General features: G+C 40.8%; 1 protein-coding gene and 2 long non-coding RNA genes across 5 annotated transcripts in view; 1 reads left to right on the top strand and 2 right to left on the bottom strand.

The window, feature by feature from the left end:
* The window catches only part of FHIP2A (FHF complex subunit HOOK interacting protein 2A), a 33,797-nt gene extending 14,250 nt beyond the window's left edge, over positions 1 to 19,547 (top strand). For 2 of the 3 annotated variants that reach the window (XM_081192898.1, XM_081192899.1), the window contains 11 exons: positions 29 to 225; positions 486 to 600; positions 713 to 789; positions 896 to 1,088; positions 2,210 to 2,379; positions 3,552 to 3,695; positions 6,452 to 6,542; positions 9,010 to 9,153; positions 14,407 to 14,547; positions 15,616 to 15,719; positions 15,798 to 19,547. In XM_081192898.1, coding sequence (XP_081049024.1) covers positions 29 to 225; positions 486 to 600; positions 713 to 789; positions 896 to 1,088; positions 2,210 to 2,379; positions 3,552 to 3,695; positions 6,452 to 6,542; positions 9,010 to 9,153; positions 14,407 to 14,547; positions 15,616 to 15,719; positions 15,798 to 15,903 — 1,482 coding nt within the window. In that variant the 3' untranslated portion in view covers positions 15,904 to 19,547. The remainder of the gene's footprint in view (positions 1 to 28; positions 226 to 485; positions 601 to 712; positions 790 to 895; positions 1,089 to 2,209; positions 2,380 to 3,551; positions 3,696 to 6,451; positions 6,543 to 9,009; positions 9,154 to 14,406; positions 14,548 to 15,615; positions 15,720 to 15,797) is intronic. The other variant, XR_014007842.1, reaches the window with a different exon arrangement.
* On the bottom strand, positions 5,229 to 9,003 carry LOC308586445. Its single transcript, XR_014007870.1, has 2 exons — positions 6,522 to 9,003; positions 5,229 to 5,525 (listed from the first exon to the last, which is right to left on the bottom strand). It is a non-coding gene; the product is annotated as an uncharacterized lncRNA (long non-coding RNA).
* On the bottom strand, positions 10,257 to 25,897 carry LOC308586451. The gene is made up of 3 exons (XR_014007879.1): positions 21,414 to 25,897; positions 12,181 to 13,728; positions 10,257 to 11,810 (listed from the first exon to the last, which is right to left on the bottom strand). It is a non-coding gene; the product is annotated as an uncharacterized lncRNA (long non-coding RNA).
* Between the last annotated feature and the right edge of the window lie 1,751 nt (positions 25,898 to 27,648).

A 27,648-nucleotide genomic window follows, 5' to 3' on the forward strand; every position in this document is an offset into this window, starting at 1 on the left:
CTGTATTCTGTCTTCTCTTACATGACAGGATGGCCGGATAGCTGTGAAAGCTTGTGAAGGCCTCATGCTCCTAGTGAGTTTGCCTGAGCCAGCAGCCGCCAAATGCTTAGCAGAGAGTACATGCTTGTGTGAACTGTTGACGGACAGGTTGGCCTCTCTCTACAAAGCCCTCCCTCAGTCGATGGATCCTTTAGATATTGAAACAGTGGAAGGAGTTAACTGGGGGTAAGAATATTGTCTTGACGGATCTTGAGCTACATTTTATGCCTTGTGTATGTTAAAGAAAGCATTTCTTAAAAAATACATTTATAGCACACACAACTTGTGCTTGAGGTGGCTCTCCAAAGAAGTAAAAACTTCAAAGCACCAAATTAGAAGCAATATCTAAATGCTGAGGTTAGTCATGGAACTTCTAGTTATGCTGTGATGAAAACCAATAAATACTGAGCATATATATGCTTTTCTCACCCCTTCTTGTACTTCAGTTTGGATTCCTACAGCCATAAAGAAGATGCATCTGCTTTTCCAGGAAAAAGAGCCCTGATTTCATTTCTATCCTGGTTTGATTACTGTGATCAGCTCATTAAGGAAGCTCAGAAGGTTTGAGATGCCTGCTTTAACCCTTTTCTATGTACATTCCAAAACAAGTTTAGAATATATTATTATTTTTCCTAAATTGGAAAGGGAGTATCACTGTGCCCTCTTATTTCAGACAACAGCTGTTGCCATGGCAAGCTCGGTGCGAGAACGTTTTTTTGTTGGCGTAATGGAACCCCAACTAATGCAAACGTGAGTAAGGCATTTGTTGGAAAAAGAGAGAGGCCTCCCCTATTTTTTATATGTACATAAAGGAGGAACCTATGTCACTTCCTTTAAAAATCCTTCTTGTGCTCAGTTCAGAGATGGGGATTCTCACGTCAACGGCCCTGTTGCATCGTATGGTTCGCCAAGTCACTTCAGATGCTTTAGTACATGAAATGGTCTGCTTTATCCTTGGGGAGCAAAGGGAGCCAGAAAAACTGACAGACATCAACAGGCACCCATTGCGACATCGCTTAATTGAACACTGTGATCACATTTCAGATGAGGTAAGATATTATAATACCGCATAAGTACAGGGGTGACTGCCAACATGCTATGACCGATGTCATTGCATTTGTAAACAACTTACTAATGAGTGGATCTTTCAAGTGTTAGACAATGTTTTTTGGGGTTTTTTAAAGCTGTTTGAGTAGCTCATCTTCAGAGATCTGATATCAGTAAACAAAATGTGTTGAAACCTACTGGGTGCTACTTCAGGGTCCATCTTCCACTGCTGCTTCCTCTAGGTTCTTCCATTCCCAATGAACTGGAAAATGCATTTTGAGAAGGTGTAGTCCACTAAATAGTGCTGAAAAATCTGAAAGTCCTGAGTTCAGAGTCTACTTCAACCATGAACTCTTGGGAAGAAAGGGGAGCTTTGTAATGGGGGGGGGTGCTACTTACTTGAGTCCAGGTGACAACATGTGTTCTTAAGGCTAATGCACTGGGGATGGGAATGGCTCAGGACACTGTGAGGCCAGGTACTTCTCCCATTCTGGTACTTAGTTGGGTGAGCCACTACAGTTTATTATGGTCCCTGTCTCATCTGCCAAGGTTGAGACTTAAAAAATGAGTCGACTGGGAAGGGGAAGAACGGCCTGCCAGCAATTCCAGAAGGCTGCATCTAGGAGCAGGCAGACCAACCTGAGGCCTGTACTGGTTGAAATATTAGAGGCAGGCAAGGAAAGGATAGTTACGGATTTGCTGTAACTATCACTTCCTTTCTGTTTCCACAGTGTGGAGATGCTTTGGTCCTGGTCTCCATAACTAGAGTGAGGACATTACAAAGTTGGATGGACTCCAAAACCATAAGTCCTTACAGCAAATCAGTCTCTCATTATCTTATGCAGTTGCTGTGAGGAGGAATGTATTGTCGAGTACTATAGCAATAATATGTTATGGGGGCAGGGGCTTTATTTAAACTGTGTGCTTTGCAGTGAAACCTTCATGGGTGTAGGGCTTCAGAGTGTTTCATTAGCACATCTATTTGAATAAGTATGTGTGTGGGAAAACATTTATTATTCATTAAAGAAATGGAATACTTTTTAATATGTGCAACACTATAATAACATGCTCAGAATCTCTGCTTTGTGGGAACCTGTTTTTATGTCTTTTTTATATATTGCAGATCAGCATAATGACACTCAGAATGTTTGAGCACCTTTTGCAAAAACCTGATGAGCACATTCTTTATAACTTGGTTCTTAGAAATTTAGAGGAGAGGAACTATACGGAATATAAACCACCCTGTCAAGAAGATAAAGATGTGGTGGAGAATGGCCAAATAGCAGGAGCTGTGTATGTTCTTTTCTGTGCCCCACTTTTCTTCCTCTGTATCATTGGAGAGTTCTGCAGTAGCTGAAATGTCTTTCAGCTGTTGTTATCAAAGCAAAGATTACATTTTAGGCCGGAGGGTGTGTGTATTTTAGTATACTGACATAATGTTGAATCTAGAAATAAAGTTACGGTGTTAGGCTTTATACTGTGTATAGAACTGTTACATAACCCAGCATGTTAACAGTCTGCTGCTGTTTAACTTCTCACCCATCCATGCATCTCAAGTTGCAATCCTAAATACACTTTCTAGAGTGCAAGCCCTATTGAATACAGTGGGACCTGCTTCTGAGTAAACAAGTGGAGTTTAACTCTTGTGGTAGTTGGCTTAAGGGGTCTATGGAGTAATTCCTTCATTTTTGCATGTGTTCAACACAAGACTGTAAGGAGCTGCTTTGTATCAAGTCCATCTAGCTCTCTATTATTTACACTGAAAATGACAGTGGCTCTCCAGAGCTTTAGACAAGACTTAAACACAAATTAGGCTATCCTCCCTTTTTGACTGATCAGCTTGATGTCTTGCTTAAGGATATGTAAGCCCATTTGTCTTTGAAATTTGGGTAAGATTCAAAGCATTTGTTGCTTCACTTGTGTGGCTTTAGAACACCCAGAACTTGAATGTTGCCTTGGCTGCTGCAGTATTATTTAACAATACAACAAAAATTCATAAGCCCCTTTCATAAAATTAGAATATATGTTTCCTTGTTTCATTTATCTATGCATTCTCAGTGAACACTAGTTCATGTTAATGTTCTCTAGTTCCATGTCATGCCATTATTTCAGTAAATAAAAGTTGTTTAAAATAAAAAAAAACACGGCACGATCCAAGGAAGTGTGAAACTAGTTCTGCATGCCCATGGGGCTTTGGGTTTCAGTTTCTAAAAAAGCAGTCCTTAAGCCATATTGCTAGTTATTTTTTGAGACATGCTTTAAAGACAGTTTGTGATTTGACATTAGATCGTGGGGAGGGGTCTTGCAGTTGAAAGGGAAACAAGGCAAAAATCCAATTTGATGCATGCAAGCCTAAAGCAGCTCTTTGGATCCTAGACATAGATTCAGAAAGTGACTAAATTTCAGTGCTTTTAGAGAGTAAAACAAAAAATGTTTCTCTCCCCTTTTTTGCTGCAAATTCACAGAGATCTAGAAGAAGATCCATTATTTACGGATATTTCTCCTGATACCATGTTGTCAAACCAAGAGTGGCTCACTGCTTCTCCACCTGCCAGCCCAGATCATCAAAAAAATGATGGGAAGACGGAAGTTCATAAAATTGTAAATAGGTAAGCTGAACCTAATAATTTTTTGTAATAACTACAGTATAATTTTACTATTAATTCATCTTTGTACTGGTTATGCTGTGACACCACCCATTTAGCAAGCCGAGTTGTAAGGTTGATGGAATGACCTCACTATACACTTTGATCCCATCTGGCATGGGACTTATATTTCAGGGATAGCATGTATGTGCAAAAATGCATATATTTGAACTACCCCCTTGGAGCCATCCCCGCGTGAGCATCTTTAGCTTTCTGGAGCAGAACACCAAGCCGACTCTCTGACTTGTTTACTGTGCTCTAGGATGCTCTTGTGAGATCTTGTGGGGCTGTCCAAGTTTCACAAGAGAATCCCAGAGCCCAGTAAGCAAGGTGGAGAGCTTAAAAGCACTCTCCATGCCCAGAAAACCATGAAGCAAATAGAACTTTTAAGCTCTCTGCCTTCCAGGGTTTTAATTCAACTGGTTGGCTTGAAATTGCCGAAGTTAAATGTGTGCAAGATGAGATTGTACTGTACTATGCTAGTTGATATATAGCATTTTAGTTTCCCAGGAGTTCAAACAGGAATGTAAAAAGGTGAGCAGATTAGTGATCACCATCCTTCTCTGATGAAGATTGAGACCAACGTCTTGTATGGCAGAGACACTGCCACTATTGTGGTGTGTGAAAGAGGGAGAGAGAGAATGGGGGGTGAGTAAGTGAGGAAGTTTGTGAAGGTAGAGCAAGTGCAAATGAACAGGCTAAATGGAAAGTTATGATTCTGTTCCACCTGAAATATTTGACCTTGTGCTCCTAACCTTATTTCATACATTCAAAAATAGTTCTTCAGTCTCAGTATCTTAGCTTAATGAAGAAATAACTGTTGAGTTGTCATCGACTGCATCATGAAATTTTATAAAACTATGTGTGAGATGGGTGCCAAAGAAAATATCTCAGTAGTGCATGTGAAACTATAAACTAAAGAGCTCGGAGAGAAACACTCAAGAGAAGAGAAATGTCATTAGGTGATGTTCCTTTCCTACAGTGTCCAGTAAGGAAAATCATCTCAAGGTTCTTTTGAGTTGTGTATATACATAGGTTTTGTGGCAAAAAAAAATCACACTATTGTGTTATGTGCAAAGCTAAAAGCAAGTTAGACTAAGAGAGTTGCTGCTTCTCTCCCCGCCCCACCCACCATCCCCGATCAAGACCTGCTCTTCTCCAGGCAGGTAAATTCCTGCTCTGTTTACTCAGGCACAGTATTCATTAGACTTCGCAAATATTGGAACAACTATTAATTATGTTATGCAGAATTTTGAGATAGGAGACCTAAATTAGATATTAAGGCAGGATTTCTACATATCTTAGTAATTAACTTGTGTAAACCAGAGTAAACAGTGAAATTTTCAAACAAAGGTGAAAATAGGCAAAAACGTTAAGAATTTTAAATCACGCAATACTTTTTTTTTTTTACAGTGACTTAGTAGAAGGGTTAAAATTAGGCTATTAGCTATTGTTGAGTGGATGAAATGCTAAAGAATGATTTACAGTCATTAATGGTCACAATTTTTTGTTGTTGTTTATTTGTTATTTTATATATGCACTTTGGGGCCCTGAAATGTTTCCCCCAAATGACATTATCTTTATTATCATTTTTTGGATTTCTTATCCACCCTTCTCCATAAGGTCTCAAAGCGGGTTGCAAGGTCAGAAAGAGCTGCACATTGTTGGAGGTGGGGCTACTAGACTGCCATTGCCACCCTTTCTACACACTCTTTCACACGAGTAATACATGAAGGGGACTAGTATCTTGTAACTTTTCCCTGTTTGATTGAAGAACAGAAACGATGAGCGTGGCTGAAAACAAAATGAAAATAAGCTATATTTAGTGTAGCACTCCACTTGTTAGATGGAATAGCAAGAAATGCAATAAGCACTCTATATTTTACTCATTGTTTCTAAAATTATGATAAAATGAGAATTGTTTTTACCCCATACTGCAGGGGTTGGCAAACTAAGATCCGTGGGCTGGATGTGGCTCACTGGGCTCGTTAATCCGGCCTGCAAACCTTGCAGATCCTGCCACCCTGGCTCCTGCAGCCAATCCGAAGCCACGGACACTTCTGTGTGAGGGTGACGCTGGAGTGGCTTCAGATTGGCCACAGGAAGTTCCTGCAGCCAATCCGAAGCCACGGACACCTCTGGGCAATGCCCCTTCCTTCCCACTGAGGCGGCTGCGTATTGCAAAGAGCTGAGTGGGAGGAAGCGGCAGCAGTGGGGAGGCTGCCTCTGCCACCCAGGCCAGCAGCATGGGCTCTGCGCCCCGTGGACCCCTGGCCAAAGCAGAGGACGACAATGCTGCCAAAGATGAGGTGCTGGTGGCAGCTGCAGCGTGAGTGGTGGCAGGGTGGGTCCTTTTGGGGGGGTTGCTTTCAGGAGAGGGTGGGTCTGGCCCCCCACAAGGTCCGAGGGACAGTGGACCAGCCCCCTCCTGAAAAAGTTCGTTGACCCCTGCCATACTGTGTCCTGCTACTGTGCTATCTGAAATATGCTGGAGTCATTAACAAGGCAGGGTTCTCTTGCTGTGAAAAATTTCAGTAGCCAGATTGACAGAAATGCCTCCACTGATTTTTTCATCTGTCTTCATTGTACAGAAGTCCACATAGCCGCTTATGTCGAGCGAGGGCTTAACAATGTTTGACATATCTATTGCTGCCATGATGAAGGAACAAATTTATATTGACTTGCTTTTTGTTTCCTGCTTTACTTGTTTTTGTTTTCAGTTTTCTCTGTCTTGTACCGGATGAAGCCAAATCTTCCTACCATGTGGAGGGCACAGGGTATGATACCTACCTCAGAGATGCCCATAGACAAGTAAGTGACAGAAGGAAAATGCTGTTTGGTGGCTGATGCAGTTGCAGATGAGGCAACGCCATTTTGCAGATAGATGGATAATAATAACACGTTATCACCCATCTGCTGAAATATAATACTCTCCCTGAAGTGCCTCTGTATAAGAGAACACAAATGTAGCTCAGCTTCTCTGTTGTGTTCAGGTGCTTAGCAACAGAACATCCTGTCTCTCATCATGCTTTCACTCCATCATATTCTAAAACTTTCAGGCTCATTTCAACAGTACTTTGGTCTGCTGAAAGTTCATTGAAATTTAAAATGGGAAACCAAGTATTGGCCATGTATCATTCTCCAGTAAAGGTAAAAGGTAAAGGGACCCCTGACCGCTAGGTCCAGTTGCGGACGACTTGGGTTGCGGAACTCATCTCGCTTTATTGGCTGAGGGAGCCGGCGTACAGCTTCCGGGTCATGTGGCCAGCATGACTAAGCCGCTTCTGGCGAACGAGAGCAGCGCACGGAAACGCCGTTTACCTTCCCACTGGAGCGGTACCTATTTATCTACTTGCACTTTGATGTGCTTTCAAACTGCTAGGTTGGCAGGAGCAGGGACCAAGCAACAGGAGCTGACCCCGTCACGGGGATTTGAACCGCCGACCTTCTGATCAGCAAGCCCTAGGCCATGGGTAAGCAAACTAAGGCCCAGGAGCCAGAGCCGGCCCAATTGCCTTCTAAATCCAGCCCGTGGATGGTACAGGAATCAGCATGTTTTTATATGAGTAGAATGTGTTCTTTTATTTAAAATGCATCTGGGTTATTTGTGGGGCATAGGAATTCATCCCCCCCCAAAAAAAATATAGTCTGGCCCCCCACATGGTCTGAGGGACAGTGGACCGGCTCCCTGCTGAAAAAGTTTGCTGACCCCTGCCCTAGGCTCTGTGGTTTAACCCACAGCGCCACCCGCTGTTGGTTATGTTGATCTTTCTTTACCTATGCAGCACTGTGAACTATTTAATAACACCAGCCTGTTTTGCGGGGACTGGGATGCGGAAACAAGTGGCAGAACAGAAATGTCTTTTTTATAAATAATAGTAATCAACCCTATATTGTGTTCCATGTATGAGAGTCCTAACTTTGCTTTCCAAGTGATGTGTTGTGGTGTATTATTTTGGAGGGCATTGTGTTTTTATATTGCTACTGTCTAAAAACATAGAGATATTTTGAAGGATTGTAATCTTTCTGACAGTGCATTCAGCCATGTCTGCTAAAAGGGGGAATGTGTGTGGGATAATTCACAGGAAATAACTGTGTGTTGCATAGTTATTACAGTGGTACAAATGGGATGTACATGGTGCAGTAATATTTTTATTTCAGTTAAGATAATCATACAAATTGGACACCTTTTTCTCTAAATTGCCTTTATATTTATCTGTAGTCTGTTGTAGCAAGGTCTTTGACAGAGGCAAGTTGCTGTGGAATAGCTATACGAGTTAACACAGCCGTGATTTTATAGATAAAAGCTTAGTGCAAGTAATGTGCAGCCTCAGGCATGCAGTTTTGAAGTGGATTATAGTGCTGAGAAACAGGAACTTTACTGTTCCTATTTAGAAACCTCAAACACATTCCACTTTCAAAAGGTATAGGTCTCCTTGGTCTGAAGACAAACAGAGCATAATTGTAACCTTGTAAATAACATGCAAGTGCTCTGAGTAAATTTAATGGGATGGTTAAGGGAGCTGAAAAAGACACGCAGTCACATAATATTCAGAAGGTTATACTCCCAGAAACAAGTGTAATATGTGCCCAGTCAAACATAAAGTATTTCATTTTTATTCTGAGTTTGACTTTTTTGTCTTTCCAAATACCTGATGGAAAAATATAAGGCAGATAAGGGAAGATGGACGAGCCATGAACCTTTAGTATGCTAAAGTTGAGTGGACAAAAGTATATGTTGCTTCTTTGGTAGTGTCTATTTGAATGAAAGAAGAAACTGAGTACCATCAGAATTGACTCAGATGCCAGTGGTCCCAGTATTTTCACACCTACCCTGGCCATCTAAATGGCTGTCACATGGAAGATGTGGCAAGCTGAACCAGTGGTTACAAGAAAATAGATTCTGACTAAATACATGTATCAGGAAGAACTTTGACAGGAAGCAGTTTGACAGTGGAATGGACTCCCTTGGAAGGTGGTGGAAGCAGAGGTTGGATGGCCATCTGCCATGTATGTTTTAGTTGAAATTTCTGCATTGCAGGGGGTTGGACTTTGGAGCTCCCAACTCTACAATTCTATAATGAAGCATAGTATTTCTACATGAAAAATGTTTCTGAATAAAATGCTACTTGGGATGGGATACTACAAATCTCTGTGAAAGGCAAAGCATTTAAAAGCATGTACCTTTGCCAGTGTACGCTGTAATAAATATCCATTAAAATTGGACCTCTTCTTTAGTTCACAAAGGAGTCAGCCATTTGTTTTCTGCTTTCTCTAGTTCCGTGATTATTGCGCCATATGCTTACGATGGGAATGGCAGGGCTCTCCCACGCCCTTGGAAAAGTGCAATTTAGAAGCTCCATTCTTCGAAGGATTTTTCCTAAAAGTTCTGTTTGATAGAATGGGCAGAATTCTCGATCAGGTAAGTTCTCAGCTCTAGATCCTTTTGTTTCTGACCTGGATGGTTTTCACAGAGAGGTCCATATCATGGAAATCTGGCAGTATGAAGGTAAACAGTATTCTGGGTGGCTGTTAGCCTATTGCAGAGGTAGCCAACACGGTACCTTCCAAATGCTCATACAATGGGCCATGCTGGGAGTTATAAGCCAAAACATCTGGGCAGTACCAAGTTGGCTACCCTGGGGAAGGAAGCGAGCTGCCTACCTCTTCTGTCTTTTCATCCTAGACTCTAAAGGGCACTCTAAATAGTAAAATAAAGAATTAAAAACACTTTCTAAAAAAAATAACCAAATGAATATGATGTGCTACTCTGAACATTGTTTATCACAATAAAATGAGCAAATGTTTATGCCTTCGCCATCTGACTTCTAAAGCCGCTTCTGGTGTTCCATTTTTTTGTTGCTGATTATAAACTGGCCACAGAAGAAACTCTTTGTAATATAAGCAAGAGGCCCATGAGCAGTAAAGAAGGTGGCTTTGCATGTGTCATGAGTACATTTCATGTATGTTTTTACAAACAGCAATGTGCAGTGGCTTTTAGGTATACAGTGGTACCTCGCAAGACGAATGCCTTGCAAGACAAAAAACTCGCAAGACGAAAGGGGTTTTGGTTTTTTGAGTTGCTTCGCAAGACGATTTTCCCTATGGGCTTGCTTCGCAAGACGGAAACGTCTTGCAAGTTTGTTTCCTTTTTCTTAACACCGTTAATACAGTTGCGACTTGACTTCGAGGAGCAACTCATAGAACGCGGTGTGGTAGCCTTTTTTGAGGTTTTTAAAGACTTTGGTGATTTTTTAAGCTTTTCCAAAACTTTCCCGACACCGTGCTTCGCAAGACGACAAAAATCGCAAGATGACAAAACTCGCAGAACGAATTAATTTCGTCTTGCGAGGCACCACTGTACATGATTATGAGAAAATAGATACATTCTTAACATACCTGATCATGTATTCCCTTCCAGCTACTGTTCATCCAGTACTGGAACATGGCTGGCATGGAAAATGGCTTGCGGGGGTGGGATCGGGGTGGGGGTGGGGTGGAGGCAGGGTGACCACCACCCTCTGCTCGAACACACCTTTTGTTTCTGAAGTCACATACTTCAGCTACTGCTTTACACATTTGCAGCAGTCCCATAAACTTTGTGCTAGATCATGTGCTTTCTATGCAGCCTCTGTTGTGGGAACACTTCCTAGAGCTAAACCATTTCCAGCAAAAACAAAGTCTAAGAAACGGTCAGGGAGCACACGGGTGGAGCCTATGTGTTGCCTACAGAAGATTGCAAGCTCAGTCTGGCTTCTTTAGTAAAAAAAGTTGTGGTAGTTGACAGGGAAGACCTCTGCTTGAAATGCAAGATTGCTGCTCTGAATCAGAGTAAACGCTGGACTAGAGGGACATATAGTTTGACCAGGCATAAGGCAGTTTCTTGGGTACCTGTGTTGTCCTGTGCTTAAAGAAATGGGTCTGCTCTAGGACATGTGGTCTGACTTCCACCAGACCACTCTTGTGGCATAAAGATTTCAACCTGAAGCCAGCTTCTGTCTGATTCTTTCATATCTTCACCAGGAAAATGTAACATTGAAGTAGCTTCCATTAAACACCCATTCTACACATGCCTCATTAAAAATGAATATTGGATTTGAGGCTTTAATTCTGAGTCTCAACAGCTTTATGAAAACTAATCTTCATACATATGAAAATCTGATCTAGGTGATGAGACCCTAATAGTAAAGAGGAAAAGAAGGAAAAAAGTCCTTACCTAAAGATTGTCAGGGGAACAAGTATCTAGTAGCATTGCAAAGAAAAAAGGCTATGGGTTATTGTGGTAGGGTGTCAATTTGATATAGTACCTGTCAGAATGACAAAATTTCCGGATCAGTCAAGCATGCTGCTGTTCTCTCTCCTGTGTCAAGGGCAATAGCTGATGCACAGAGAATTAAAATATGCAGTAGGATGGGGAAATTGCTAAACCCCTCACCTACTAAAAAAATGTTGAGCCAAAATGATTTTCCCTCCTGTAGGGATAAATTGCTTGAAAATGCTAATGTAAGCCAGGAACAGAAGACTGTTGATGTAGTCAACTCAAATTAAAAATGGCAAAACTTGATGCCATTAATTAGCTTAACAATTATGCCACATAACGGACCTCGATACAATTGAATATAATTTATCTGGCATAGAATCCTGATTTTTCTGCAGGCTTTCTTAATGCTACATGGCATGTTTATATGGCACAGGCGACTTGGTTTGTACAAAATAAGTTTCTTCTGCTTCTGTTCCCTTATACATCCACCACTGCAATTCTGCAAATGAAGCCCCCAAATTACACAATAGTGCCATTAAAAGACATTGCCATTAAGTTGGCTAAAAGCCACTTGCAGCCCTTGGGGTGAGATCCAACTAATTAATATTTAAAGTAGACCCACTGAAATCACTGAACAACTTAAATTCACTGTGTTTTCTCATACCAGTGTTTTGATTACTGTGAGAGTAATAGAGTAGTTAATTCTAGAGTGTCTGGGTCCTGTTGGAGTTCTCTGATTTTTTTTCCTTTCCCTTAAAAATCTTCCATTTGGGCAGACCAGAAATTGTTCCATCCAATTTATAAAGGTAAAGGTACCCCTGCCCATACGGGCCAGTCTTGCCAGACTCTAGGGTTGTGCGCCCATCTCACTCAAGAGGCCGGGGGCCAGCGCTGTCCGAAGACACTTCCGGGTCACGTGGCCAGCATGACATCGCTGCTCTGGCGAACCAGAGCCGCACACGGAAACGCCGTTTACCTTCCCGCTTGTAAGCGGTCCCTATTTATCTACTTGCACCCGGGGGTGCTTTCGAACTGCTAGGTTGGCAGGCGCTGGGACCAAACGACGGGAGCGCACCCCGCCGCAGGGATTCGAACCGCCGACCTTTCGATCGGCAAGCCCTAGGCGCTGAGGCTTTTACCCACAGCGCCACCTGCGTCCCATCCAATTTATAGAAAGCGATAAAAAACATTACAACAGAAAAAGGCTTGGCATAACAGCTATATTGCAGTACCATGGGCTGCCACTGGATGGCCTGCAAATGTCTATTTCACTTTGCTGAATGAAAGAAAATGAGAAAATAAATGCAGTTAGAACCTTACTAGATGTGATGGAGTAGACTTGTGAACAGTATATTCAGGGGAGTGGGGATGAGATGAATTTGTTTAATGCTTTGTGCCATAATATCTTACACACATGTTTTTGGAGTATGTCTTTGTTTCCTGCCATGGGGAGGAGGATTTAAATTGGAATACAGCAGGTGGGGGGAAGGATTTTTAAAAACCCAGAGCAGCATCCCCAAACACACTGTGCAGTGGCTTTAAAAAAAAAAATTAAAATCATCACAGGAGATCTATGAACTGGATCTCCCATATTGTATGTAATTTCACTCTTCAAAGTATCATCTTAAGCAGAAGTATTCTTCCTCTTAATCTCATGCAGCAGGAGGGAATGCCTCTTCTTGAGCTGTCTTTGCAGTAACATGCATGCATAATTGCTGGACAAAGAAATCGTGGTCCAGGTCCCATGTAATGGCATATCATACTTTGGGGCAATTTCTGGGTTATACGTATTTTATACTGTTGTTGTCTGAATGACTTTTTGTGTATTGCTTAGAAATTTCTGGATATAAAGTGATTTTAAAATTACGTAAATAAATAGAAATAACCCATCTTTAATGGTTTACCATGAGCAGCGTGGAGATCACTCCTGCTTCACTCCCTCTGTCTACCCGGTGGCAGTAACAAACCACAATCCCCGTCTTAGCATTGCATCCAAATAGGGAATTGTGGTTCATTTCACTCCCAATAAACCATGATTGGTCAGCAAAGAGCAATGCTTGGCTTGACATTATGGATGGTCTAGACTAGAGCAAAACAAGCTATGTTTCCTGGTTTGTGCATGACACTAAGCCAAGAGAGCATGGCTTGTTGCTCCCACAGGCCAGAGGGCAGGAGCAAAACAGGATCTTTTTGTGCACTCACGGCAAACCATTAAATTGTGCTTCACCTTGATGTGTGAATGCTGCCAATGCCTTTTTCTTTGAAATGTTTATACATTTAATTGATTCATGAATCCAAACTCCTATGATTAATTAATAAAAACCTATTTACTTGGGTGATGGCCCTAAATACTACTTGCTGCTCTAGCAGCCAAGGCCTAGTGCTGCTTTTACCCTCAGTAAGGCTATATTCTTGGTGGTTTTGGCTCAGTCAATCTGTAATTGTAACTATAAGTACATACCCTCCGGGAGCAATTATGTCTTTTTGGCTGCCGGGCAGCTCACAATCAACTTCTTCTTGTGTATTTGTTCCAATATGGCTAATATTGATGGCCTTTTGCCAGTTGCTTTGTTTCAGTTCACCGTGCTGGTGATACGGTTCGGTAGGCTGTAAATAATCAGTCCACTACCACCCAGTCCGGGGAATTCTTCTTTCCATGTTTCTGGCATCAGATTGCTCTGACACATTATGGAGGGCGAGGTGGGCTTTTTTGCTAGTATTCAGAGGGAAAATAGGCTGCGAAATAACATGAAGAAACAATAAGCAGAAGAAAGTAGGAGAGAACTTGAAGGTCAGCTCATGAAAGGGGTTGTACATTTGGAAAACAGTTTCTATTTCCAGGTTTTTTAACACCATTTTCCCAAGATAAAAAAATTCTCCACTTTTAGCTGTAGGGCTTAAAATAGAGGGATAAGGTTGGGGAGCAGTCCCAAGACATACTGATCTCTCTGTGCTGGTCCCAATCTGCCATTTAGATTGCAGGAACTGAAATGACCATTATCACCAGTATGGTTTGCAGGTGTCATGTATACTGAATTAGCATGCCCGACACACAAATAGCCCCTGCCTATAAAACAGTAGTCACAGCTGTTCCATCGCACACCTGCCTTCCCCTTTATGTTTGCAGTTTGAGAACACATGAGATCGATAATTGTTCTAAACAAAAGAAACAGAGAACACATCAATTGACTTTCCTAGGGTTATGTAATGAGTTTTGGGGCTTGTGCAGGAAGCTTTGATATTGCTTGCACAAGATATTTCTAACAATGTGCCTCACATTGGCCATTACATGCTGCAAATCTGATGGCCATCACATGCTGCAAATTTTGCATTTTGTAAACCCCTAAACTATACTGCACAGAATGTAAACATATGGAAAACCCTTTTTTAATTATTTTTTGCTTTTTCACACAGCCATATGATGTCAATTTACAAGTCACGTCTGTGTTGTCCAAGCTCGCCTTGTTTCCTCATCCACACATCCATGAATACCTTTTGGATCCCTATGTAAACCTAGCCTCCGGATGCCGCTCTCTTTTTTCAGTCATAGTCAGGGTAAGTAAATGAATAATATTCAACTTGAACAGTGCCACAAAGTATCTGTGGCTGATTAACAAATGATGCTAAGGCACCTTTCAGATGACCGACCTATTTTTGTAATGCAGCTCCTCATCTTTCAGTTAGGGGCCAGCCAAATCCACTTGGGATTTAAATAAAAAGTGCATTCTTGTACCTCCCTACTCAGAAGTAGGTACCACTGAGTTCTGTAGGACTTAGTCCCATGTAGGTGGGTATAGAATTGCAGCCTACACCTGCTTATGGTATATTTTCTTTGGAATAGCTGCAATCTCCAAGTAGAAAAAGCAACATTTTATTAACCTTGTAGGACAAACCATTAGTTTTTCTTGCAACGAGTGAGCAGTTGTTGCAGGGTAATTACATCAAGCACAGATCATACTTTACACTTTGACAGATATGATTATGTGGGGGGGGGGGGGATGTAACATATTATGTGTTCCTGACCAGTGTGTGATGCAGGTTTTCTGGGAAATTTTCAGTTTTAAAATTTCCTGGGAAGTTTTCTGATGAGGTAAATAGTGTGTGATCTTATTTAGCATGTTTGTTTGACTTCTGTTTTGTAAACAGAGCTGAAAACACTTACAGTCTTAGGTGAAATAAGAATTTTAGCTTTAGCTGTGCAGGTCAGATCAAACCAGTTAGATGTATTTGTAGCTGCAGTTTTTGCTTGATTATTATGTGTATTTGTGGTTTTATATTACTCACCTGCTTACAAAGTAATAAAACATATATGTACTTTCTCGCACACTCTAGGGAAAGTAACCTGTAAAACATGCACTGACAGCTTTGAAACAAGCTTGCCTTATGTATTGCCATTCATTTATTGTTATTTATTAATTTTTTGAAACACTGAATTTTTAGAAATGGAATATTTTCTGTAGAAAAATAAAGACATGGAAAGTGTTCCCTTTTGAAAAGTTCTTTTGTAGTATTTAGACTGCTAAACACTGCGCTGGCAGCCCTGGAGGCTAACGGCAATAGCTTCCAGCACTAACTTGCTCTTTGCTTCATTTTGTTCAACGCTCTCATATGCACGACATGCAGGTTGTTGCGGATCTCATGGTGAGGATCCAGCGCATACCCGACTTCACACCTAAATTGCTGCTGGTCAGGAAGCGTCTCCTTGGCTTAGAACCTGAAGGGCCCATGTAAGTATATTAATGACCAGCCTATTCCAAGAGGCACCATGTGTGACTTTCTAATAATTCCTCATCCTATCTCCGCAGTGTTGACCACATGACATTACTAGAAGGTGTAATTGTATTGGAAGAATTTTGTAAAGAGCTGGCTGCAATTGCATTTGTGAAATACCATGCCTCGTCCACGCCGTAAAAAGCTGCTTCGAGCATCCTGGCTACGAGATTCAAGCAGAAAAGACTGCTAACTTCCCAGGCAGGAGAACAGAAAGCAAAGCCTTGGCATTCATTTGGAGGACTCATATGGGACACCTTCAAATTGAAATACTAAATTCATTGGTAGTGACCATATGGGAGAGGAAAATGGATGTTCAACCTACAACGCAATCAATGGGATATCACAGATCACAACAAGCTCAAAGAGCTGCACACATGAAGACTTAAGTTTAAAGGTTTTCTTATTTTAATAACCTTCTAGGAGGTAGGAGTTTTTATATACTTTAGGGTTCCTAGGCTTTTAAAAAAATACATTTGTTTCATAGCTGAGGTGTGTTTTATCCATTTAAATGAAAACCAGTAAGTGATTAAAGCATTGTAAAGTATTTAAATAAGAAGTTGTAAATGCACACACAGCTAAACAAATGATTTTTCTTTGTGTATCTTTCATGTTGAGTCCTGTTCATTGTGTTGTTCCAGTTGATCACTGATTATTATTATTTTGTTACACAAAAAAACAGGTGACCACAAGTATACTCAAGTATTGGTTTTCCTTGAATCCTTGCTTATTCTCCTTTGTTATGCCGCATAACTTTATTTGCCTTCTATTTTGTATTGGAGCCCTGGATTATTTGATCCAAATGCCCGTTTACAAAAATGCTAGTATTACAGGTCACTTTATAGGGCTTTTAAGATTCTTTTTTATGATTAGTTGGCTGAAGAGTATCCTGTGCCTTGATGATTGGCAGTATCATTGTTTTGTGCTTTTCAGATATGTTATTACTTGGCTAATTTGAATGACTGAAGCGTCCAAGCCAAGGGACAGCTGGGTCTGATATCAGTTGTCATAGTGCATATAGGCTGAAATTCTCTGCAGGTTGTTGCATGCTTAGGCTTCAGTTTTGTGATCTTACTGTTTGCGACAGGGATCCATTATAAGCCAAGGAGAAAACAAGATCCCTTCATTTTACCATTGTCATAAAATAGATTCCCTTGCCAGACAATCTGAGCTAGAAGATGAGTAAGAGGAAAGAGCAGTTGAACCACCTCATTCTGCCAGCGGTCTCTCTCTCTCTCTCTCTCTCTCTCTCTCTCTCTCTCTCTCTCTCTCTCCCCCCCCCCCTTTCTTTCTTTCTTCTGACTCATCTCTGCCAGTTCTTCATAAGCTGAAAACTCCAAACAAACATGTTGTCTACCCTGGATTTAATATAGTTTTTCTATATTCTTTTTGTTCTCAGTAGAAAACAAGGAGAGGCAGATATGGGGTGGGAGTGCCCTTTCTCACCCATTTGTCGTTAATTGACGTATTCCGTGTAACCTTTTAACACAATTGCTGCCTGCCTCAGATATTGTCAGGGTTGATGTAAATGTGGTTGAATTCTGCTCCAGTGATGTAAACTCTGGTTTGTACCACAAGAAGTTCTAATGATACAGAAACTTGCTGAGCATGAAGGCCAAGTGTTGGAAAGTGGAATAATTTAGTTATATTGGCAGGCCTCTGTGGTGGAAACACAAACATCAAAAACAGTGGAGCAAAATTTTGAGCTGCCTTTATTATAAATGAAATATGGCCAAGGAGCTGCCTGTACTCTGTGACCAAGATATTTGCCTCCCTAGTTGAATAATAGCACATTGATTTTTTAAATGTTTTTGCACCAAAGTCACTGAATTTGACTCACAAATACAACTAACTAAACTACACATAAGATAAGTCTCAGAATTTTCTTCTGGAGAAGAAAATTTTCAGATAGATATTGGGTAAGAAGTTATAAAATAAACATTCATGGAAGCGGGCCTGAACAGTTTTACATTTTTTGCATTGCAGGTAGCATTTTAGAGAAATCCTTTTGGAGTCCCACAGAAGTTGATGATGGTTCTCTAATGATATCCCAAAGTAAGTGGGAGGCAGACTTAAGTTTTGGTGTTTAAAAGTATAAGGGAAAAGGTTTACTTAAGCTAACTGTGTAATTAGCTGTTCATGATAGCCAAAGTTATTCACACGATGCTGGATTGAATTATAAAAACAAATAAATAAAAATGATACAGGATACATCTATTAGTGCAAGCAGGATATCTAACATTAAAGTTCAGTTTGCTTTTAGAAACATCAAGATCCAAGCTTGATTGCACATAGCCTGCATATTCAGGAAGTTCTCTTGTTTTCAGGATGTAACCCTGCTGATGTCATTTGAAGACACCAACATTTTCCCATTCCCTTTTTGTCATAATACCTGGCACAAATTTAGGAAACGCTTTAACTCTTTCTCTTGGCATCATAATTGTTCTCTTGAACCCATAAATTGATAGCAGCAACCTTTTTATTTTTGTAAAAACAATTGAATTTTCCTTCCCAAATGGAACTTGTTTAACGTTTTTATAACTTGTTTTCATGCACTTTTATTTTAAAGGCTAGTTGGGCCCATGTTTGAATTGGTTGAATCTATGCATGTCATAACTACCCCTATTCTGATGTGTATGAGTGTGTTTATGTGCATGCATGTGTGCACACATGGAGATGCATGTGTGGTTATTTATTATCCGTCAGGAGTACATACAGCCTGTTCTCCAGAAGTAGTGAGCAGCCACTGGTTATAAAGATGTTTGTGCTAACTATTGGGTTCTTGGTCCCATTACAGATAAAACAAACAGTGTTTCTATATGAGAGTGGATGAGGAAAGCTAGAATTGTTTGATTCCAGGATACAGATCCCGTTTCAGTTTTTCCCTGATGCACATTTATGTAAATAAAGGCACCTTTATATCATCTATTGTATCTATTTAATTTAGATTCTGATGTTGAAAATTTTGTAACACCAACATGAGGCGTCTACTGGAATAGCCATTTCCTCTTAAGCTATTTTTGTTATAACTGTAGTTGTCTGCCTAGTAGTGTCATCTTTTAACTGTAGCGTTCTGATATAATGTATTCATCAGTGCAATATTGAAGCTGTGATACAAGGCACAGCTTCAGCCTGGTTGTACATCATCTGTTTACGTGTGTATATTTGTATACTAATGGACTGAAACCCAGCACTTGCTTGCGGTGTTGCTGGTGCAAAGATTGTAACACTGCATTCTACAGGGCACAGTAATCGTGGCATTCCTTTATAAATGCATGGCAGCTGCTCACCATGAGCTGCTGAATGCAGCAAAGCTTTCAATTGTGAAATAACATCCTTATTTAACTTGGCACAAGAAACAGGATAGTACAATGCAGAAGCTACACATCCACTGTTCTCAATTGTGTGAGAAATTAAGATTAGCATCTCTCAGCAAACACATCTGTATAACCATGATTAATAATGCCTGTGCCCTGTTGCCTAGTGTTACAAGGTCTGTCTCTATCTATCAATATATACTCCTGGATTTTTCTCCCCTCCTGTCTTGTTTACATTAAACAGAAGATGTTCAGCAAACCTTTCCTATTGAACTTGGTGTAGTTCATTCGCTGACAATGTTTGCCAAGGTGTAATAGACCCATGAAGGATGGTTGAAACAGCCACATTAGAGAGCTCACGGCGGAAACTTGTGTCAGCAGATACAATTCAGGTGTTTTTTGTTAAAAAGCATGCATGAAGGATTAAAAGGGATATTCTTAAAAATAAATTAATATAATTTCAACAGAGTGATGCCTTATGTTTGCTGAAGTTTGTGCATTTTTAAGTTTGACTATCGTCTCTAAATACAAAGTAACCAGATTTTACATTTACATTCTGCTTTTTCCTATCACCCTCCCAGCTGACCCTTCTCCTAATATTGGTTTTACACCTCACCTGCATTGCATCTGCCCCCTCCACCCATTTCCTCTCATTAAATTAAAATCACTCCTTTCATTAGTAAGTGGACGTTGGGCTTCATCATTTTACTTATATGTTACTTCTGCCTCGCCTTTTTATGGGAATAATATAGGTAGCTAGAAAATTCAGGTTTAAAACCATGTTGGCAATTTTTTTAATGGGTGGACAATCTTTTTCAGGCCAAGCGTCAATTCTAGGGGGGTGGGGCAGAGGCAAAAGTTAGCAAAGCAACAAATGTGATTTGTACAATAGACTCATTTCTACATACACTCACATACTCCCATCTATTGTCCATCCAGTTTAAAGACAGCTGGGCAGAAACAGATGCAAAGCAGGGCTGGTAAGGAATGTGGCTCAGGGCAAAGGGGTGTGGTTGTGAAGGGCTTACAGTTTCAGCAGAGGCCCATGGTCCAGATAAGAGGCCTTGAGGACCACATTTGGTCCTTGGCCTGTTGGTTCCCCATTCCCAATTGAGAGTTATTGAGGGCAAACACATTCCTCCTAAGTGATTCTTGAGCACACTAAGTCTTATTATCCCATTCTCTCATAACTCTGGTTCCTACCCAAGCAGGCATGCACAAAGTCAGCCACCCACTTGCACTTTTCAGTCCAAGAATGCCTCACTCATTTGGGGCATATGTAATGCTTCACACTGGAATGTTCTGAAATTTTAGTGGCTGCAAGCACATATTCAAAGACTCTTTGTAAAACGAGCATTGGTGAAGTACTTTCTTCATTTATGCAGCTGAGGCGTAAACAAACAAGGCCCACCGCAAAAAAATACCTCTCCACTGTAAAGGCTTTTTGCTGCCATTAAATCAGCCTTAATGTGTACCTCATTATAGCTTTTTTGTCATTAAAGTGTTTGCAGGAGACCTACACTAGACATAGGTGGGCGGAAATTAGCCAGCGTGTTGTGTTTTATGGCAGTAGCTACCATTTCATCATGCATACCTCTTCTGCCTTATTACCTCATTTAAAAGACTTCATTGGAACCGGTATTTGCATGCTCAGATATATTTATTTTGTGAAGCATAACAGAAATGTGTTCTAATCATACTATCCTCAAACCATTGGACTTGGATTGGCTTCTGAAACATCAGAGTGCTTACTGCAGTCATATTCTGTAGAGGCTGAAGTCTTTAAAAATGCTCAGGACTGCATGCCCTGGTTCTTTCCATGCCTCTTTGTGAGTTTGATATAGTTTCGTCGTATGTTCAGGGCACCGTACGCCGAGTTGAAATGTTGTGGTTTCAGAACTCTAAACAGTACTTGTCATCTATCACAGATTTCAGCTGCTCTGTAATAATTACCATGGAATCTTGCCAGAAGCCAGATATAGTCAAGCTGTTGCCAAGATTGGTTAGCTGTGCTAGCAGTAGCCAGAACTCATATTAGTGTTGTTGGTCATGTTCGCACTAGAGCACAGCGCTTACCACGTGAAATGTAGTCCACCTCTCCCTGTTCAGACCTTTGAAGGCTCCCTTTCAACAGGAAAAGGATATTGAAGCAGCTTCAAGCAACAGCTGGAGTATGTGTGCAGGTAGAAAGGTCCCAAGCTGAATGAGTTATAACACTTCAAACTGCAGGTGGGCCATATTTTTTACTGCTCTCTTCAAGGAGAAACTAACACTGCAGGGAGCAAGCTGAGACAAAACATCTCTCCCTGAGGTACTTTTTTTAATAATACATACCTTTGTAGCCTTGAAGGGGTATGGTACCCCAGGATTCTGTCACCCTGTTTCTCTGCAGGCATCGCCTAGGTTTCATTTCCAAAGGGAGGAAAGGGAACTGTTGCTGTTTATTTCTGAAAATTTTTCACTGCTGTTCATCTTCCCTGCTTTTCCCATCTGCTAGGAAAATTCTCTGCACAGAGAGAGAACTAGCGATAAGCCACTGACAAGCTTTCGGCTGTAGATATCCTCTGTTCCAAATCAGTGAAAATGTAATTATATATCAGTTAATATGTATATTCTGCAACAAAAGGAGCCAAATAGATTTGTAAGGATGCTGTTTGCAATGATAGCTAAGGTAGTACATTTGCTTTCTGAACTTAATAGGGACTGGTTTGGTTCCACTTGTAATAATGAGATTTCTAATATAAACCTATGAGGAACTTTTCTTATATTCTGCACGTAACTGAAGTGTGTGCCTAAAAATGTAAAGTGTGAATGGGGCAAACACATGTTGGCAAACTTATAACATATTCATCAAGAAACCAGGACCGGCTGACTACAGCAGACTGGAGTTTGCCCTGAATGATGTGAAAAATAGCCGTCTCACTATTTTGCCAAGTTATTTAAGCAGTTTGTTTAGCCCATGTGTGATGGGTGATACCCATGAGAACATCCATTTGCAAACTTAAGAAAATCATAATTGCATTGTAATTGGCTGAATTGGAGGGGCATAAACTTGGCAGTGATTATCCCGTACCTTGATGAAGTAACATGTTTAAAGGAGGGAAAGGAGCAGGAAGGCAATATTTTACTAGCTCACAAAACACAAAACCAGTGGTGCTGCTATCAATCAAACCAGATGCCCTCAACCTCGATTTCAGTGATTTAACTAGCATTTCCTCAGCTTAGGTTAACGCTGAATGCCGGCCTCCGGCCTCTGTGACTTAGTCAAAGCACTCGGCAGCTGAAGTGAATGATTATTTCACCTGGACAACTGCTGAATTCTCTGACTCTGGATCTAGTTACACAGAGTAATGTCCCTAGGGGGAACAATACAAAGTCAATCAAGTGGTATATGTTACAAGGACATTTTAGCAAATTCAAAAACGAAAGGAGTTCTGAAGCAATTTTCTTTATGGGATTACCAGTTCACTGTTGCATTTATAACTGCGTTTTCCCCCTAAAGTGTTCTGTGGAAGGCAGCCTTTTAGAAAGAAAGAAAGAAAGAAAGAAAGAAAGAAAGAAAGAAAGAAAGAAAGAAAGAAGCACCATCATGATGAGCTAAAGAACAAAATCGCTAATATGTGGGTTTTTCCTCTTAAATGGTTTCCGAAAGCTGCGATTTATCTCCATTTTTAAACTATTATTTCTTCCGTGAACTTTTAAAAACTTTTTAACTATTATTTCTTTTCTGTACACAGAAACAAATAAAAACTGCCTCTTTGGAGGGGAGGGGAATTGTGCTGTGCTGTTTCTAAATGACAAAAGGCCTGAAATATCACGGCCTTTCTGTTCCAAGTCTTTATGGTGTGTGCTCCACACAAGTAAAACTGAATATCATTATTAATTGAAATTTACTTTTTCTGTTTGCTTAAAAGCTTGATTTAAAGTAAGTAGCCAAATTATAACTTTCTAGCTTGGTGAACATGGATAAATCCAATATAATGAGTGCATAGTTCATAATGTTCAGCACGGAATGCATGTGCAGTTTTTATATATCTAAATTATATTTCATGTCTACAAAATGTCACTTTTGTTCCGTGGAGTTTCAATTATCCCTCCTAACCATTTACAGGGCAAGCATATATATGCCTACTCAGAAGTAAGTCCTAGAAAAACACAATTGACTGATTCCCAGGTAAACAGTTGTGGGATTTCAGTCTCAGTTGTGAAATCCTTGGGGACAGAAGTATTTGTATAACTTATGAAGCTCTGCTATTTGACCTTTTATGCTGCATTCCATTTTTATTGTTACTTATTTTATTGCCATTGAATTTTAATTTGTTTTTTATTTTTCTCTATAAGCTGTCCTGAGAGGGTGACCTACCATGAATGAATAAACCAAATGTAAGCCACTTTGGGCTTCCTGGAAGAAAAACTAATGCTAAATAAATTTAAGGAAGGAAATGGTTAGAGTAATGAAAAAGATATTGGATACCCGATTCTGCAAAATAGCATCTTGGGGCCTCCACATAAGTTGCAGTCCCCAGACCACATCATGCACTATGGTAATATCCCCAAAGTCTGTGAGAGAACTTTGGGGTTAGGGCTTTACGATGCAGTCTTCAACATGTTTCTTCAGAAGTAAGCCCCACTATATTCACTTGGAGACTGAAACCCAGGTACACCTGATGGAGAGGCAGCTCTTTAGTCAACCCTGCCACCACCTGTGTGATCTTCCTGGCTTGAAGACAGAGGCACTGCAGAGCTACAGAACTTCTGAGAGTAGAAAAGTGGCACATCTGAGACTCACCAGTCACTACTAAACAGACTCAGTTTTGCTATTACTATTCACCTCTCCTTTACAAACCTGTGACATGGGCCCAAGCTATTTAGACATGTGTATGAAACAAGATCCTGAGCATGCACCAAGTCAGCCACAGGGGTCTGTTTCAAGATATTTATGAAATGGTTCGAGGTGAAGTGAGGTTGTATTGAAATAAAATGAATGGTATCCTATAATTAGTCCTCTACACTTGACGTAGAGCCTAAGATTGCTTCATCAGGAAGCTGGGGGTGCCTGCAAGCCCCTGGAACTCTGAGCGTCTCCCGGTACGCACAGCTCTGGAAAAGGCACCTCCCTTCTCTTCCAGTGTGCTCAGCGACATATACCAGATGGTATATGCACACTACACTTCTGGCATAACACAGCAAGACGTGTGAGACATCATAGAGCTAATCTACTACAGTGATACCTCGGGATCGGAACGGGATCCGTTCCGGAGCCCCATTCGCATCCCGAATGGAACACAAGACGCGACAGCGGGTCACATTTCACCGCTTCCGTGCATGCGCGTGACGTCATTTTGCGTGTCTGTGCATGCGTGAGCGGCGAAACCCAGAAGTAACGCGCTCCGTTACTTCCAGTTCGCCGCAGAGCGCAACCTGAAAGCGCTCAACCTGAATCGTATTTATCCCGAGGTATGACTGTATTTATTTACACACTATGTACAGACAAAAGCCTAATGGTGTCCATTCTCTCCAGCTCCGAGAGAGCAACAGGCACAAATAAAAGTGAAAATACATTACAAAGTACATACAGCGGAAGAGATAAGACTGTCTTCCGTTTCCCACACTCTTCTCAGACAGGCATGTGATTTACACCAATCACAAATGCAGCATCAGAGGAGTGAAATTGCTAACATGGCATATATTTTTACATTTGCTGTGTCCAGGAGTTAAAAGGTGGTCACTTGCAAACTCTGGCTCCCCAAAAACCCTGAACAATCATTTCAGTTATCAAATCCTGCATTATTAACAACACCTGACACGTAGATATGGCTCTGCCAAGCCAATTTTCTACCACTGTACCAAACTGGGAAGTCCTCTGTATGATTCCAAGCCGATCCATAATAGGACATACAGTATGTTCATTTACTACATTAATAGCCCACCTTTCCTACAAGGAACTCAAGGTGATGTACCTATTTCTCCCCTCCATTTTATCTGCACAACAACTGTAAAGCAGGGTAGGCTGAAATACAGCAACTGATCCAAGGTTGCTCTGAGCTTTATGGCTGAGTGTGGATTCAAATTCAGGTCTCTCTAGTCTTAGCCATCCTCTACTCTTAGCCTGACTCTCTAAAAACTACACTTCTCATGCCTGCAAATAACATATAGTTTATCATTTGCCTACATAGTACACACTCCTATATAGTACGCACTCCTGTTACTATAATGAGAATCATCACCTTACATTTCCAGAATGTAGCAGTCAGCTCCTGCTTTAAAGCCACTTCTGTGCTTAATAGTGTGTAAATCCATTATAACAGGGTGTGATCATCGGCATACAAGCGATCTTTTATATGATCAGTGATGGTCAGTTACATAAAAGTTTTTCTCCCTTACAGTGCAGACTTGTCAGTTATATAAACGTTCCTCTGTCTTGTGTTAGATATTTGCAGTCCCAATGGGCCATTATCCTGGTCATGCTATTATCTGTTTAGTGTGTGCTATAATTCGTCTCAAAGACAAAATGGAACAAGGGCCATTAAACTGGCCTATATCTAAGAAGTAGTAATTTTATGTGCCCATCTATTATGGCTTTACCGTGAATGACAGGCAAGCTGCCAGGAAACTCTGGGCTCTTATATTTACATCTCACAGAATTATAATGGTAAAAGTTCAGATTGGCTTCCACAACTTTATGCTGGCACTCCCATAGTAGTAGTAGTAGTAACAATAATAATAATAATAATAATAATAATAATAATAATAATAATAATAATAACAACAACAACAACAACAACAACAACAACAACAACAACAACAACAACAACAACAACAACAACAGTAATAATTAATATATTTATACCCCACCCATCTGGCTGGGTTTCCCCAGCCACTCTGGGCAGCTTCCAACAAAATATTAAAAAGAAAACAAAACATCATACATTAAAAACTTCCCTAAACAGGGCTGCCTTCAGATGCCTTCTAAAAGTCAGATAGTTGTTTATTTCCTTGACATCTGATGGGAGGGAGTTCCACAGGGCTAGATGCAGTACTCCTCTTGAGAAAAATGTTTTTGTACAAGGCAATTAAAATACTGCAAAAAAGAGACACTTGCAATATTACTGCACATTTTTCAGCAGTTCACATATTTCCGATTTTACCTTAAAACTGACAGTTAAATCCAGTGTTCTACCAAAAGAGAAAAGGAAGGGAGGGAGGGAGGGAGGGAGGAACAACCCACTTAGTAGGTAAAGGTAAAGGGACCCCTGACCATTACCGGTAGGTCCAGTCATGGCCGACTCTGGGGTTGCGGTGCTTATCTCGCTTTATTGGCTGAGGGAGCCGGCGTACAGCTTCCGGGTCGTGCCAGCATGACTAAACCGCTTCTGGCAAACCAGTGCAGTGCACGGAAACGCCGTTTACCTTCCCACCGGAGCGGTACCTATTTATCTACTTGCACTTTGATGTGCTTTCGAACTGCTAGGTTGGCAGGAGCAGGGACTGAGCAACGGGAGCTCACCCCGTCGCAGGGATTTGAACCGCCAACCTTCTGATTGGCAAGTCCTAGGCTCTGTGGTTTAACCCACAGCACCACCTGCGTCCCTTCACTTAGCATGTATTTTATCTTAAAATGAGACTTACCAATCTTTTGATTTTGTTAATAGCTGAGATACTACATTTGCAGTAAACAAATAGATTTTTATTTCTACACTAACATTATTGTTGAGAACAGATCCCTGGAAAGAAACAGATTATCTGTTCCACACAACAATGATACCTGTTTCGGAAAACAAAAAGGGTGAACTTGTAGGGCCTCTTGTACATCACTTTGAGCAATACTGAAGCCTGACATGGTGCTTAGATCCTGAGCTTGTTCACTGCATGTTGCTGAATGTTCTGAATGGTCATAAGCCAAGTGCACTTGGCCCATTCAATAATAAAGACAGTCAAAACTAATTATGAAATGCATTGATCATTTTGTGTGTGTGTGACCATTGTTCAAATTGTTAATGCAGGGATAAACAAGATTATGTCATTTGTTGTCCATATGTAGGACTTCGTCTGTCTGACCTTTTCCCATTATATCAATTTCTTTTATAACAGGATCCTGTTTCACCATAAGCTTCTTGCAGCTTGTTCATCTGGGCCTTGTGCTTGGCAGGCTATCAACCTGATGCACTCGCCACTATGTCCATGAAGGTATTTTTCCAGGACATTCAGTTCTTACCATCTGTTAGTTGGCTCTCATCTAGGAGATTTTGATCGGGTGTCCTTTTCCCAAAGTGTCCCTTTATCTGGATTAGTTTTGCAGGGTTCAAGCTGTCCTTATAAGTGTTCCAGGGATAGGACATATGAGAGACTGGACTGTTAACTTTGCTAGCTAGTTTAGTAATAAATGCATTTCTGATCGTGCATTTGTCTGTGAAGCACATTCAAGAAGAACAGAAATGCAGATAAAGACCTGAAGTAAAAGATATTGGGGACAAGGATAGTGCCAAAACCTCAATGGAGATAGCATGTTTTTATTCCAGAAGATGAAGGTTTGCGTATTTATTAGATGCAGCACCTTTGCTGTTTTGTT

This window comes from Podarcis bocagei, assembly GCF_964188305.1.
Source record: "Podarcis bocagei genome assembly, chromosome: 4".
Taxonomy (NCBI): Eukaryota; Metazoa; Chordata; class Lepidosauria; order Squamata; family Lacertidae; genus Podarcis; species Podarcis bocagei.